Source organism: Armigeres subalbatus, chromosome 2, assembly GCF_024139115.2.
Source record: "Armigeres subalbatus isolate Guangzhou_Male chromosome 2, GZ_Asu_2, whole genome shotgun sequence".
In the NCBI taxonomy this organism is placed as follows: domain Eukaryota; kingdom Metazoa; phylum Arthropoda; class Insecta; order Diptera; family Culicidae; genus Armigeres; species Armigeres subalbatus.
Genome location: NC_085140.1, coordinates 230,731,463 through 230,744,659, shown reverse-complemented (window position 1 = coordinate 230,744,659; position 13,197 = coordinate 230,731,463). Strand labels below are relative to the sequence as shown.

Below are 13,197 nucleotides of genomic sequence, written 5' to 3'. Positions count from 1 at the left end.
GAGGAGAATGGGGATCTTTCCTTGTGTGATCATTTAAGTCTTCTATGCGAATGGACTTATATTGGAATGAAGGTCAGTTCGTAGTGTTGTTACTCGAATGCTTTGGATGATAATTACAGGTACTTGAAACCATTTGGAGGCTACAGATATAGAAAAGAGTAGTTCGTAATCAACCATTGAAGAATAGGAAGGCTTGAAGCGGATGCTAAATGTTAAATGATTATACACTGTCTGTTATGGTTTTACTTATTGTACTTGAGGCAGGAAAGGACAGAAGTTTTTACTTTGAATTCTAAAGCGAAGAGTACATTTCATTAAATTACTTTTGGGTGGTTATAATACGCTTAATATGTATGTACACATTAAACTCTCAGACAGATAATATTTGTACCAGCTTTACTATATACTAGTTATGTGAGTAGACAAATTATATATCACAACATAAAGTCACGATACATGATGATGCTGATGATGATGAAGATGATTATTTAATGCATTATCAATTGCTTCACTCCTACCGTACATCACTCGGTGCAATATCACATTTCGATCGACTTCACCTACCTTCGTGCCATTCATAGTTATAACATGTGAAATATTAAATATGGGTTAGGATGCTTTGCTGTATTCTTTTGGTTGCTTACTTTATTCAAACATTTTATTATTGTACATCGTATAGTTGGAGTAAACTATTGTTTAAAGTAGCCTTATCACCAAGAGAATGCAATTATTCTGGTTTGATTACTAACACCTTCAAATAGCACACGGTTGATTGGCATCAAGATCCCCATACTCTAATCTCTTTTATGGTCGATGATATTTGCTTAATGTTCGATTCATGTAATAACCATCCTTATGGTCCGGTCTATGGAATGACGCACGCTCCTAAACAGCAACACAAACTCACAAAAGCTCACAAAGTGTGTCAGCGAATGAAGATGCACCGTGCACTTGTGCAAGAGTAGATTGCATTGGACTAGGCGATGTCAGTTTACAAGCGTTTGAAACGTCTATCACGATGTGAGAGAGATAAGGATGGTTATGTTAAGTTGGGTTGTTGACGTGTTTTCTCATCTCACACAAGAGTTTCCTTCATCACGAGTGTTGGTGGTGTGGTTCTATTTTTGCTTAAATGTAGAAGTGAGCATTTACCTTATCCCTTTCACTAACAATTCGTTGTATTCCGGTTTGACTTCTTTCCATTTCCTGTTTTATGCTTTCCTGTTCCCCTTGTGCGTTTTCAAGTTTAGCTTTGAGTCTATAAACCTCGCCTTGGCTCTTTTCTAATTTCTCTTGCAAGGCGGCAGCTTCGGCTCTTGCTCGTTCGGCATCAGACTAAATTATAAGTAAAAACGAAACCACTATTGAATAAAACAAATTGACACTCTGTGCAAGTTAAAGATTGAAGCAAAATATTGGGAAGAAACTTGAACAGTAGTAATTCTTGATAATCTATAATTGAAGGTAGACAAAGAGAGAGATAGAGGGAGATAGATTTATTGAAACTATAAATAGGAATTAAAGAAACAGTGTAACGAAGAAACAAACTAGTGAAAATGCAATGGAAAGGCAATATTCTCAACTTGGTAGCGGAATACGTTTGCTCCATCATATTGTACACTAAGAACAGGCGAAATATTATACAAATCAATAGAAACGATATAACGCAAAAGCCGTGACTGTGCGAGAGCTCACATTTTCTTTGAAACTATAGTGTTGGAATCGTGTTTCAAACTTTCTTCATATGGTACGGATTTAGAAAAATAGCAAATTTCTGACGTAAAATTCAAACGCTAAATACTTGTTAAGAACACAAAAATAAAATTTTCAAGTAAACAGATATTAGTAAATGAGCAGTTGTTTAACGTGAAGAGGAAAATTCTTGGTGTACTCATTTTTTTTGGAAAGGAAATATGCTTCGAAACTGAATTGAAAGAATAAAAGTAGCATACTCATTTTATAGGTTTCTACTCACAAAATTGTCTACTGTCTGTTCCTATAAAATGTTTGTGAATGTGTTATCAGTATTTGCTCAGTTTGAATGGCTGGTCTTTGGCAAAAACGGAAAATTTGATCATGTGTTCTTTTCTAGTTGATAAAATGTCGAAACCATGTCTCTATGATGTTGTCTACTTCTACAGAATAGCGATGTATTTCTTCGTGGATGAAGAAAGCAACGTGGTGACTGGTGAATTATTTTGAAGATTTTGTAAGAAATGTGATGAATACTAACGAAAACATGCATTTATAATGCATTTCCATCTACAAAACAAAATGTTAAAAAGCCACTTAACTATTTATTTCAAATGAAGATTTCCCACTTTCGTAATATTGATCTGAAAAGTGTTAGTTTTACTAATATCTTCGGTTAGCCAGGCTTAGCCGTAAGCACACCAAATTCTGAAGCTTCGAATGGATCGAGAATAAGGTTTGCTGGCAATTTGTTATCAAAGAAAGTAACGTCACAAGAACGCTGTATCAAAATGCCACTTACAATAGAACTAAGTTTATACAACTTCTGCTACTGGCTTGTCTTCAAAAGAGGAAAAATTAAACCAAGTTGTTTTAAAGACTAAACGTTCCTAAATTTGACTTCACAATAAGTAAGTGCAGTAAGCTTATTTATTATTATTTAGTATTTATTCCGGAGGCTGCTTCTTATTTCCCGAATCAAACTTGTTGATTAAAGAATTATTGTGCTTTCCAATGAGATAAATGAAGGTTTTTTTTTTATAACCGTATGGGTTCTGATCGAAGGATATCAGATTTTCATTAAACTTTTTTAACAAGCAGGATTTATAAATATATATTACTCGGGCTTATTATTGCAGAATTATTTAATTTTCAGTACGTGGAAGTATCTACATTATATAGAATTCGAGCGATATACAAAAATTCAAACCGTTTGGATGGCATGCGGACGATTTATAAATGTCTCAAGCGAGAAAAGAGGATGCTGCCCAAATGGTCTGTTACTCAATGAATGAAAAAACAAAAAGCTAGGTTGGCTGTCTTCCCTGAAAACTACAGTAGAAATATCTGATTATGTTTATGTTTATGTTTATGTTTATGTTTATGTTTATGTTTATGTTTATGTTTATGTTTATGTTTATGTTTATGTTTATGTTTATGTTTATGTTTATGTTTATGTTTATGTTTATGTTTATGTTTATGTTTATGTTTATGTTTATGTTTATGTTTATGTTTATGTTTATGTTTATGTTTATGTTTATGTTTATGTTTATGTTTATGTTTATGTTTATGTTTATGTTTATGTTTATGTTTATGTTTATGTTTATGTTTATGTTTATGTTTATGTTTATGTTTATGTTTATGTTTATGTTTATGTTTATGTTTATGTTTATGTTTATGTTTATGTTTATGTTTATGTTTATGTTTATGTTTATGTTTATGTTTATGTTTATGTTTATGTTTATGTTTATGTTTATGTTTATGTTTATGTTTATGTTTATGTTTATGTTTATGTTTATGTTTATGTTATTTATTAATGCCAATATAATAATTTTACTTTAAGTATGTATATTTCAATGAACTTAGTTTTAATAAGTTACGATATCATAGTTTATAAAACTGTCACCGTGGAACGCACCTATCTCTTTCTATCCCGCGATTATTCTTATGGCTGTCAGTACGGAATTTTTAATGTTGACTACGGAATGTACTGTGGTGGTGGGATACAAGATTCAGTCCCTTGGTCGAAAGTAATCTTGGTCTGCGTATAGGGTTGCTTGGTAATTATTTAATTTGAACATTTAAATTAAATTTTGCGTTAAATTCGGAAAATTAGATGCAGCTTGAGTTTTCATAGCAGATAAACGATTTTATTATTTCCTAGCATGTGATCGAGGAAAGCTATCGTCAGGCGGGTCTATTTTTGGACTTTAAATTCTCTTCTGTTTTTAACACAGAATACACATAACAATATTGTTATAGTAAACGATGCAGTATACAAATTGTTTCCGCAAATTTTGATGAATGATGTGTCTTTTTGAACTACACAAAAGCAAGGAAATGTAACTCCTATTATTTCAAGTCCATATTTTTCTTACTTATGGTAAATCATACCATCATTTATATTTTCTCTACATATTTCAGAAGCCTTGGAAAAGTTCAAAAACCCTGAGTTTCATTCGAATATTTGGTAATCATCTCATTCCTTGCAATCTTTGAACAACGTTCATCCATGTTGGATTCTCAACTTTGTATTTTATCCTACAGGTTGTTGTTTACACTGTTAATGTATGCGATAAGCCTTGTGTATATAATGTGATATTTTATTGGAAAAAATTAAACATCTCTGGTATTATCACAATTGAGTCGCTCCTAGGTCAATAGTAAGATGAGCGGCTTCAAATACTTAAGATGGCTGAATTCAAGTCTCGTCTCAGTTAAAAAAATCGAGGTGAATATTTGTTTATCTTTCCAGGGTATATCGTGCTAGACAAATACGACAAGAATGTCTAAATAAAAACTTGTGCTAGAAACATCGTATTAACAATTGTGGAAATACATTATGAATAGTAAGCTGCGATATCTTAACGCACTCGTTGTGGCGTGTGACGATAATAAAGAAGAAGAGATAGATTATCACGATATCAGAACAAATCATACCATTGAAATCACATTTTATAGTTTGTATAGAGGAGACTTATTCGTGGAAACAAAGAAATTACCAGATGTCGAAATGTATAACCAAAAATGCAGCCCACCTTAATTTCTGTACTTTCTAAAACACATATTCACATATTAAAGGTATTTTACAAGCTAACATTGAACTACTTTACAAGCTAAACATCAACTATAGAATACGTTACAAGTACGATTGCGTGATTCATTTAGTAGAATAACAGCCAGGGGAACATTTTGACTACTCTAGTTTAATACTTTTTATATTGCATATCAGCCAATGACGAGTGGAAACAGATAAAGGCAGAAACTCAAACAAAATAATATTGTGCAGTTCTACAAATACATTTACGATAGCTGAGATGCAATAATCGATTATGATCAGCGACACCGCCCATAAATCGAGATTTTTCTAAACATCGAAAAGACTGTAGTAGAAGTTTTAGGGACAAAACAGACTGTATTAATAAATTTTCCCAGTTATGTACATGTACATATCCAAAAAGTCTTTTCTTCAGACCTCCCAGACGAAAAAATGTGTTTATTTTCACTTCCTATTGTCACTTCCGATGAAAAAAGATATATCGTCGCATGGCACGCATGTGATGATTACCATCACATGTTAACCTTTTAAAACGTATGCTGTCGATAATTTGTAACAATTAATCAAAAACTCTGATTAACTCGCCCTCGTCATGCAAGAAACAGAAACGGAACAAACAAAACGCACTGAAATGGATACGAAGAAAAATTTCTAACTTTTCTCAAAAACTCGAAAACAAATTGGATTAAAAACGGATTAGCAGTACTGTGTTGAATTTCCTTGTACAGTGTATTAAGCACGAAATTACTGAATAAAAAAATCTAGATTATGTGTTCTTTACGCGGTGTAAGAAAACTACAACTAACCGATTTTAATTAAAATGCTCTTAAAATTTTCAAGAAGAGTTTCATAAATTTCTTCGTATTCTTGCCCGTGTAAATTGTTTAAAATGTGCTCCTTCTGTTTCTTTTGCTTTATGCAACGTCAAATTGCCAATAAAATTTAGCAAAAAGTATTGATAACTATAACTGACTCGAAGCGACAAAGGATAAAAATGAAACTTCAACACAACTCTGTTCGATATTGAGAAAAACTCCCTGTTATAGTATTGTGGTTTGTACAAAACGCAATATAAACGAATTGATTAGGATATGGCAACGATGGATTAGAAATGTTTTCAAAGTAAGGGTAAAAACATAAAGGAAAGTACAGAGTTGCATACATTGCATGACAATCTGGATCTTTGATAATATGGATAAATCTGATTCTTACTTGCGTGACCCTTAGTTCGGCTTGTGTTCTGCGTAACTCAGCCGATGTTTTGTCGGCTCGTTCTTGGGCTCGGTCCAGTTCTTGAGAAGTGGTTAAGGTTGACCTACCGAAAGTCGTCTAAAAAAGTTGAATTCGAAATTAGATAAAATAAAAAAAAATGTGATCATTAATCATTCAAATTTTTGCTCCACTAAACCAATTTGCAGCATACGTATCCTGCTACCATACCTGCGATCGTTCCAGATCCGCACGTAACCGTTCGTTTTCGAGTTCAAGACGAGAGATCCTCTGTTTAGCATTTTCCCAATCGGCGCCACTACGACCCACATCAGTGGCTGCCTTGTCAAGTTCGGCTTTCGATTTGCCGAGCTCGCTCTGAGAGCACTCCAATTTGGATTCAAGTCGATCCTTTTCATTCAGGGCACGATGGAGACGCGTGGTGAGTTTCTCCACCTCACTATCCAATGCATGGAGTTTCATTTTGTATTCGGCGAGCTCCCGTTCGTGGAGCTCCCTTTCCTCTTTCTTCTCACCTTCAGCGCGATCTCTCTGATCACGGAGCTGTTGCATTTGTTTCTCCTTATCGCCGATAGCCTCTTCCAAGCTGGAGAGCGCTCCCTCGGAACTGCAGTGATGGGCTTGCATCGCACTCAGTCGTGCCCTGGCCATGTCAACCTGGTTGTCCTTTTCTTTCAACAAATCCTCGAGGTTTTCGATCTTTAAATGTGAGAATAATTATTAGACCGATCGCTCGCGTAACTTAGATTTACTCCGAAGAAGTTGCTGATCAACAGTTTATGTTTTAAGTTACGATTCTTGACGTTATTAATGCCTACCTTTCTTTGCAAAACGTTAATCTTCCGATCCTTGATATCCATGTGTTCCTTCAGCTCGGTCAGTTCAGTTTGGGCACGATTCTTCTCCTGTACTGATTGCATGGCATTTTGCGTCTTCTTTTCAATCATGCGATTTTTCTCTTCGAGACGATTTCTCAACTCCTCAACCTACAATTGGAAAAACAAATACCAAACATTAAATAGTAGTTTAACAAGATATCTATATGAAGACAAGATTAAACGGCTTTTGTGAGGTTTTGAAGTATATCATCACTTATAATTTAATTAACACTTCTTCTAATGAGTCAATACCCTAATATGATTAAGCATCATTTTGTTGTTTAATTGTTTATGAATTTGTTAAGATTCTAACATTCGAACTAGTTGTAAGAGTGAATGTTAACAAGATAGCAACCAAACAAGAAACATTTAATATAGTGAGGCAGTTTAATTTTTCCCTTTTTCAGTTTAAATAACATTTTTGTTTTTTCTCCAAATTTTTTTCATTGTGTTGAGAAACATACAAAAAAATAAATGAACAGGATGCTAATGTGAAGTTTGACTATTTGAAGTTAAAATTAAGTTGCCTTCTCATCTCATCTTTGTCATATTAAGTTTGTACCGGAAATAAAGGACTATAGAAACTATAGAGATGCAATTGAAATAGTTTATCTAAATCTATGTATTTAATAGTTGACTTATTATATTATTCAAACATGCCTATGGAAAATCAAGCTGTAATGGTTTTATAAAAGAGTACGAAATGGTTGCTTTGAGCAAAAGCAAGCTATAAAATAGAAAAAAATGGCTGTTACAGAAAATAGAAAACTGAAAAAAAATTATTGACTTTTAAATCTTGATTCATGATTATAGGTGTTGATTTCGTTGGGCAAATTGTTTGATAAAGAAAATAGAAACTAAAATATCCTTGCTTATGTAAAAAAATGCTAGTTAGCAAGTAGCTTAGAGAATATTAAAGGGTAATAGGAAACATGATCGTATGTCAATAGAATTCATATATATTTGTCCCGCAGCATCTCGAAGCAGAGTTGCTGGAAGATGGGGACTTCGATTAGGCCCATCTGGAAAAATGTTGAAGTTAGGTAGCTAATAACGACGAGACACAACGAAGAGCAAGCTCGGGTATGTGCGAAGAAGACGACGCACAGTGGTGGAAACCCGGACAAAACCTCCAAAATTGTTTTGCTTGTTTCGCGAAGCTCAAATTTTTTTAATTTCAAACATATATTAAAGAACTGATTACAACATTTGATGATTGAAACTTGACAAATTTTGGTGGTTTGTTGAAGTTAATGCTGTAAAGTGTCTCCCTAACAAATACATATTATGTATGGAAAATGAAAATTTGATTAAACTTTCTTCGGGAAAGATTCGGAACGATCTGGTATCATGTATTGAGATCTTTTTAGTCTAATTTGCTTAATTTGAGTACGCTGTTACTGCTTCAGACTCTAAGTCATGGGCTGCCGGAAGTACTTGAGTAGCAAAGTATATGTCGGATAACAATTCTAACCTCAAAATTATTTTAGCATTCCAAATTTACTATTCGGTGAAAAATTCGAGCGACATATTAGGTTTTGTCCGGCATTTGTATGGGGGCCCGTCGACGGTTCGACGAAGAATACAGATAGATTTCGAAGGATAAATGTGCAGCGCTGACGGTTATGCTTCAAGGAACTTGGCAGAAGGTGGAACGCTCAAGACAAAACGGAGACAGAAGACCCGGCTCTTTTAAGAGAAAAAACAGCGCCTTGGATGGAACAGCGTTAGCCGTTCTGAAGAAATCAAATATAGTATATTAACAATATAGTCCACTTCGTGAATCCCCATATATTAGGCAAAAGATAGCACATTCACACCATCTTGCGTCACAAAAGGTAACTAACGCCTGAAAACGATAGCCAAGGGGTGCGATAATTGCAAAAATTACACAAATTTTACAATTCTTGAAAATTTGAATTACGTTTTTCAAAATTTTATTTTTCAACTCAGATATCAAAATGGGGTCAGGGGATGATTTCTAGCATATCATTTCGAAATGCTTTACTGCATATTGAATCATACGTTTAAGTACCCATCGGAATGTCTCTTCACTATATTGCTTGCTTTTTGTGACCCCGTGGCGCTACTGCGTTGTCTCTTCAAATAAGCTAGAGTGGACTATATTGGTGATAGAGTATATTTGGAACAAATACAAAAGTTCTTTCAGAACCTCAACGAATAGCTTTGTGCCACGAGCCGAGATATGCCGCGATACCGGTAAGACGGCAGACGGCTAGCTGCCAGAGGGATGACCATCAATAGCACCTACGTTGCACGAAAGAGTTCCGAAAGCATACCTGAAGATATCTAAATGGTGAAACTTGCAACCAGATAGACCATGTTCTGGTAGATGGGCGGCATTTCTCGGACTTTATCGATGTGCGGACATTCAGAGGTCCGAACATTGACTCTGGTCACTACCTCGTTGTCAGTAAATTCTATCACGGTTTTCAACTGTATCAAACTAAACATCCCGACTAGAAGGTCATATCAAAATTATATCATACTATGTTATTATGTTATACTAAATTTTCATAACAAAATTTGTTAGAAACATGGTGCAGGATGTTGTTAAAATAACTAAATTTCTATCAAAAACTGCACTACAGGAAACAAAAAACTATCAAATTGTGTTACAATTTTATCATAAAAATAACATATTCTGTTAGAAATTTATAACAGGATCAGATACAAAATATATTGTTTCTGTGCAGTTGGAATTTTTACAGGTCGTGATAGGTCACCAGATTGTGATCAACAATCATATTTTTTTGTTTTTGTCTGAACAAGAATATTTTTCGAGAACATGAAATTAACAACATAACAAATACACCCAATATTTTTTTACACGGTTGGTATTCTTCAATTTCCCGGTTAACCTGATTTTTCACAGCTTTTTAAATACCACCTGAATTTTCTTTGATTTTTTGTGATTTTTTTCATGGGGTTAACTCATAGTTTCATCAACGCTAAAGGTCGTAATCAACTAAAACCCACCCGTCTAAAAAAAGAACCGGGTGTAAGGCAACCTTTTAAAATTATATCAGCGTTGTGATACCTATGGCTGGGAGACTCTGCTACATCTATTTTAATTGCCTACTATTGGGCAATTCGGTGTTAAGCATTTTTCAAATCATATTATGATGTAATCCTGTTACAACATTTGAAAGATAATTGCTACTGAGAACAAAATTGTATCAAAATAAGTTATAAATATCACAATATGTTAAAATTGTGTTCAATTTTTGTTATGCTCTTCTAGTCGGGATCACAGCAAACGATGCGTGACAATATCCAGTGATTGTCGGCGGAAATATTATCGGCTGAGTACCGCCAGAAGCTCAACGAACGGATAAGTATAATCAACGTTAGCAACAACTTAGTTAGCAAGTGACGAACTCAATAACAAAAAAATCACTGAAACATCATAAAAATATCAAGTATTAACAAGAACTAATCCATATCTTCAGCCTTCAGTTTGTTCTTAGCCTTAGTAAAATTTGTTATTTTTATGATAATTCGATGCATTTTTTTCTTGTTATCAATATCATGGATTCTATCCGAGCTTCGCCGAAGCCATCCGAAACCATTATCAATCGGAATTCAAGGGCATTAGTAGAAGTGGACCAGGTGTTCGCCATTCGCCAAGTACTGCAGAAATGCCGCGAATACAACGTGCCACACATCATCTATTCATCGACTTCAAAGCCGCATATGATACAATCGATCGGGACCAGCTATGGCAGCTAATGCACGAACACGGTTTTCCGGATAAACTGATACGGTTGATCAAAGCGACGATGGATCGGGTGATGTGCGTAGTTCGAGTTTCAGGGGCATTCTCGAGTCCCTTCGAAACCCGCAGAGGGTTACGGCAAGGTAATGGTCTTTCATGTCTGCTATTCAACATCGCTTTGGAAGGGGTAATACGAAGAGCAGGGATTAACACGAGTGGTACAATTTTCAATAAGTCCGTCCAGCTATTTGGCTTCGCCGATGACATAGATATTATGGCACGTAACTTTGAGAAGATGGAGGAAGCCTGCATCAGACTGAAGAGGGAAGCTAAGCGGATCGGACTAGTCATCAACACGTCGAAGACGAAGTACATGATAGGAAGAGGAAGATAGGAAGATAGGAAGAGTCTTCAAGAGAAGACAATGTGAGCCACCCACAGCGAGTTTGCATCGGTGGTGACGAAATCGAGGTGGTAGAAGAATTTGTGTACTTAGGTTCACTGGTGACTGCCGAAAATGACACCAGCAGAGAAATTTGGAGACGCATAGTGGCTGGAAATTGTACGTACTTTGGACGAATAGAGTTCGCCGCCGTACCGAACTGACAATCTATAAAACGCTAATTAGACCGGTAGTCCTCTACGGACACGAGACCTGGACGATGCTCGTGGAGGACCAACGCACACTTGGAGTTTTCGGAAGGAAAGTGTTGCGTGCCATCTATGGTGGGGTGCAGATGGCGGACGGTACGTGGAGGAGGCGAATGAACCACGAATTGCACCAGCTGTTGGGAGAACCATCCATCGTTCACACCGCGAAAACCGGACGACTGCGATGGGCCGGGCACGTAGCCAGAATGTCGGACAGTAACCCGGTGAAAATTGTTCTCGACAACGATCCGACGGGCACAAGAAGGTGAGGTGCGCAGCGGGCAAGGTGGATCGATCAGGTGGAAGATGACTTGCGGACCCTCCGTAGACTGCGTGGTTGGCGACGTGTAGCCATGGACCGAGCCGAATGGCGAAGACTCTTATATACCGCACAGGCCACTTCGGCCTTAGTCTGAATAAATAATAATAATAATAGAAGTGGATAAGAATTCTTCGAACCTCGCAGCAGAAGCAGACCCATGGGCTCATGACGCCGGAGCCTCAATAAAGAAATAAAGCAGGAATCCGAGCGGGGCTCATGTCAAGGCTAAACTGAGCAGTTACCCAGGATGAAGATCTTTTACGTTGACCCTACGTACTGTTAGAGGTGCTGAGGACACAAAAGTGAGAATGATTAGTGGCAACATCATATTTTGTAATAAAACTTATATTTTAGACTTGTCTGAAGTTTATCACTTAATTGGAAATGTTACTTTGCCTTACGAAGGTTTTATCTCAAGAAAAATATGACAGCTGTTTGACTTCATTATTTGAATATACAACGACACAGCTGAAGATGAAAGAAAAAATTGTTGTTATTGTTTTAGGTAAATGCTACTAAATAAACTTCCTTTTTATGGATGACTTTAAAATGAAATAAGTTATTTCTGTTGTCTTCTATTAGTTCATTAAAAATCTAATAAATGAAAATAATGGAAAACAATATTTCTTACTAATAATGAACCTTTTTTTTATTTACGTCTTTCTAAGTTATAGAAAGACCATGCTTAGAAAGCCCAAAGTATGCGCGTATATTACATAAACATGCAAAAAAAAAAGACAAATGGTGATCAAAACGATTCGCTAATCTAGCCGTTGAGCAAATGAAAATAAGCTGTGCCATTGCTGAGTTTGTCACAGATGATAATTCATCGTAAAATATGGAAAGCACTCCGCTTAAGTTTTGAGTTGTACAATTACATCTGTAGACATCAGAGCGATCTACTGTCACTGGACAAAACACACTCAGATAGTACAAATCAAATCAACAGAATATACAGAAAGAAAACGCGGATTGGTACAAGATCACATGATGCATTTGGAAGATTCATAATACTACCACATACCATTTTACGTTCCATCATCTGAAATGTCGTTTTATCACGAATACACATTAATGTTTGCGTATTTCCGAACAGAAAGGATGAGAAGATCATAGAAATTGCTATTTACTGCAATCATGGGCTTACAGGGATCTAATGCACTTACTACTATTTTACGTGTCAGTATTTACAGTTATTGGTTGGTGGTTGATGCTTAATACGTGTGTCAAATTGTTTTGTGAATGTAATTTATTGCTGTACTTGATATGTGTTACTAAAAGTGATTTGTTTTTAGATTTTAGTTTGAAAATCGGCAAACATCAGCATTTGCTAGTGTTCCAGTGACTGTAGGACTTATTAATATCTAGGCGAACTATAATTTAAAATTAAAAAGCTTGAATTCGTGCATTTTTGTGCAACACAACACACCAATTAAATGTAAATAATTGTTTTTGGAGAAATAAGTTTGAGATTGATTGACTACTCCATTATGGACAGATCGGTTGTCTATGCAAAAACTGCTGATACAGGCTTGTTTGGGGTTAGCAATTCGTTTGGAATGTTCAAGTTACAATAAGGCTGATTAAAATATTTAAAAACAATTATGTTCCCTACCTCGGATTTTTG

At 35.5% G+C, this 13,197-nt stretch overlaps 1 protein-coding gene across 5 annotated transcripts in view; it reads right to left on the bottom strand.

The window, feature by feature from the left end:
- Positions 1–13,197, bottom strand: part of LOC134211868 (trichohyalin) — a 122,508-nt gene that overhangs the window by 23,043 nt on the left and 86,268 nt on the right. For 3 of the 5 annotated variants that reach the window (XM_062689222.1, XM_062689223.1, XM_062689219.1), the window contains 6 exons: positions 12,595–12,612; positions 6,799–6,966; positions 6,191–6,679; positions 5,963–6,079; positions 1,976–1,996; positions 1,153–1,335 (listed from right to left, as the gene is read on the bottom strand). In XM_062689222.1, coding sequence (XP_062545206.1) covers positions 1,153–1,335; positions 1,976–1,996; positions 5,963–6,079; positions 6,191–6,679; positions 6,799–6,966; positions 12,595–12,612 — 996 coding nt within the window. The remainder of the gene's footprint in view (positions 1–1,152; positions 1,336–1,975; positions 1,997–5,962; positions 6,080–6,190; positions 6,680–6,798; positions 6,967–12,594; positions 12,613–13,197) is intronic. The other 2 variants (XM_062689220.1, XM_062689221.1) reach the window with 2 other exon arrangements.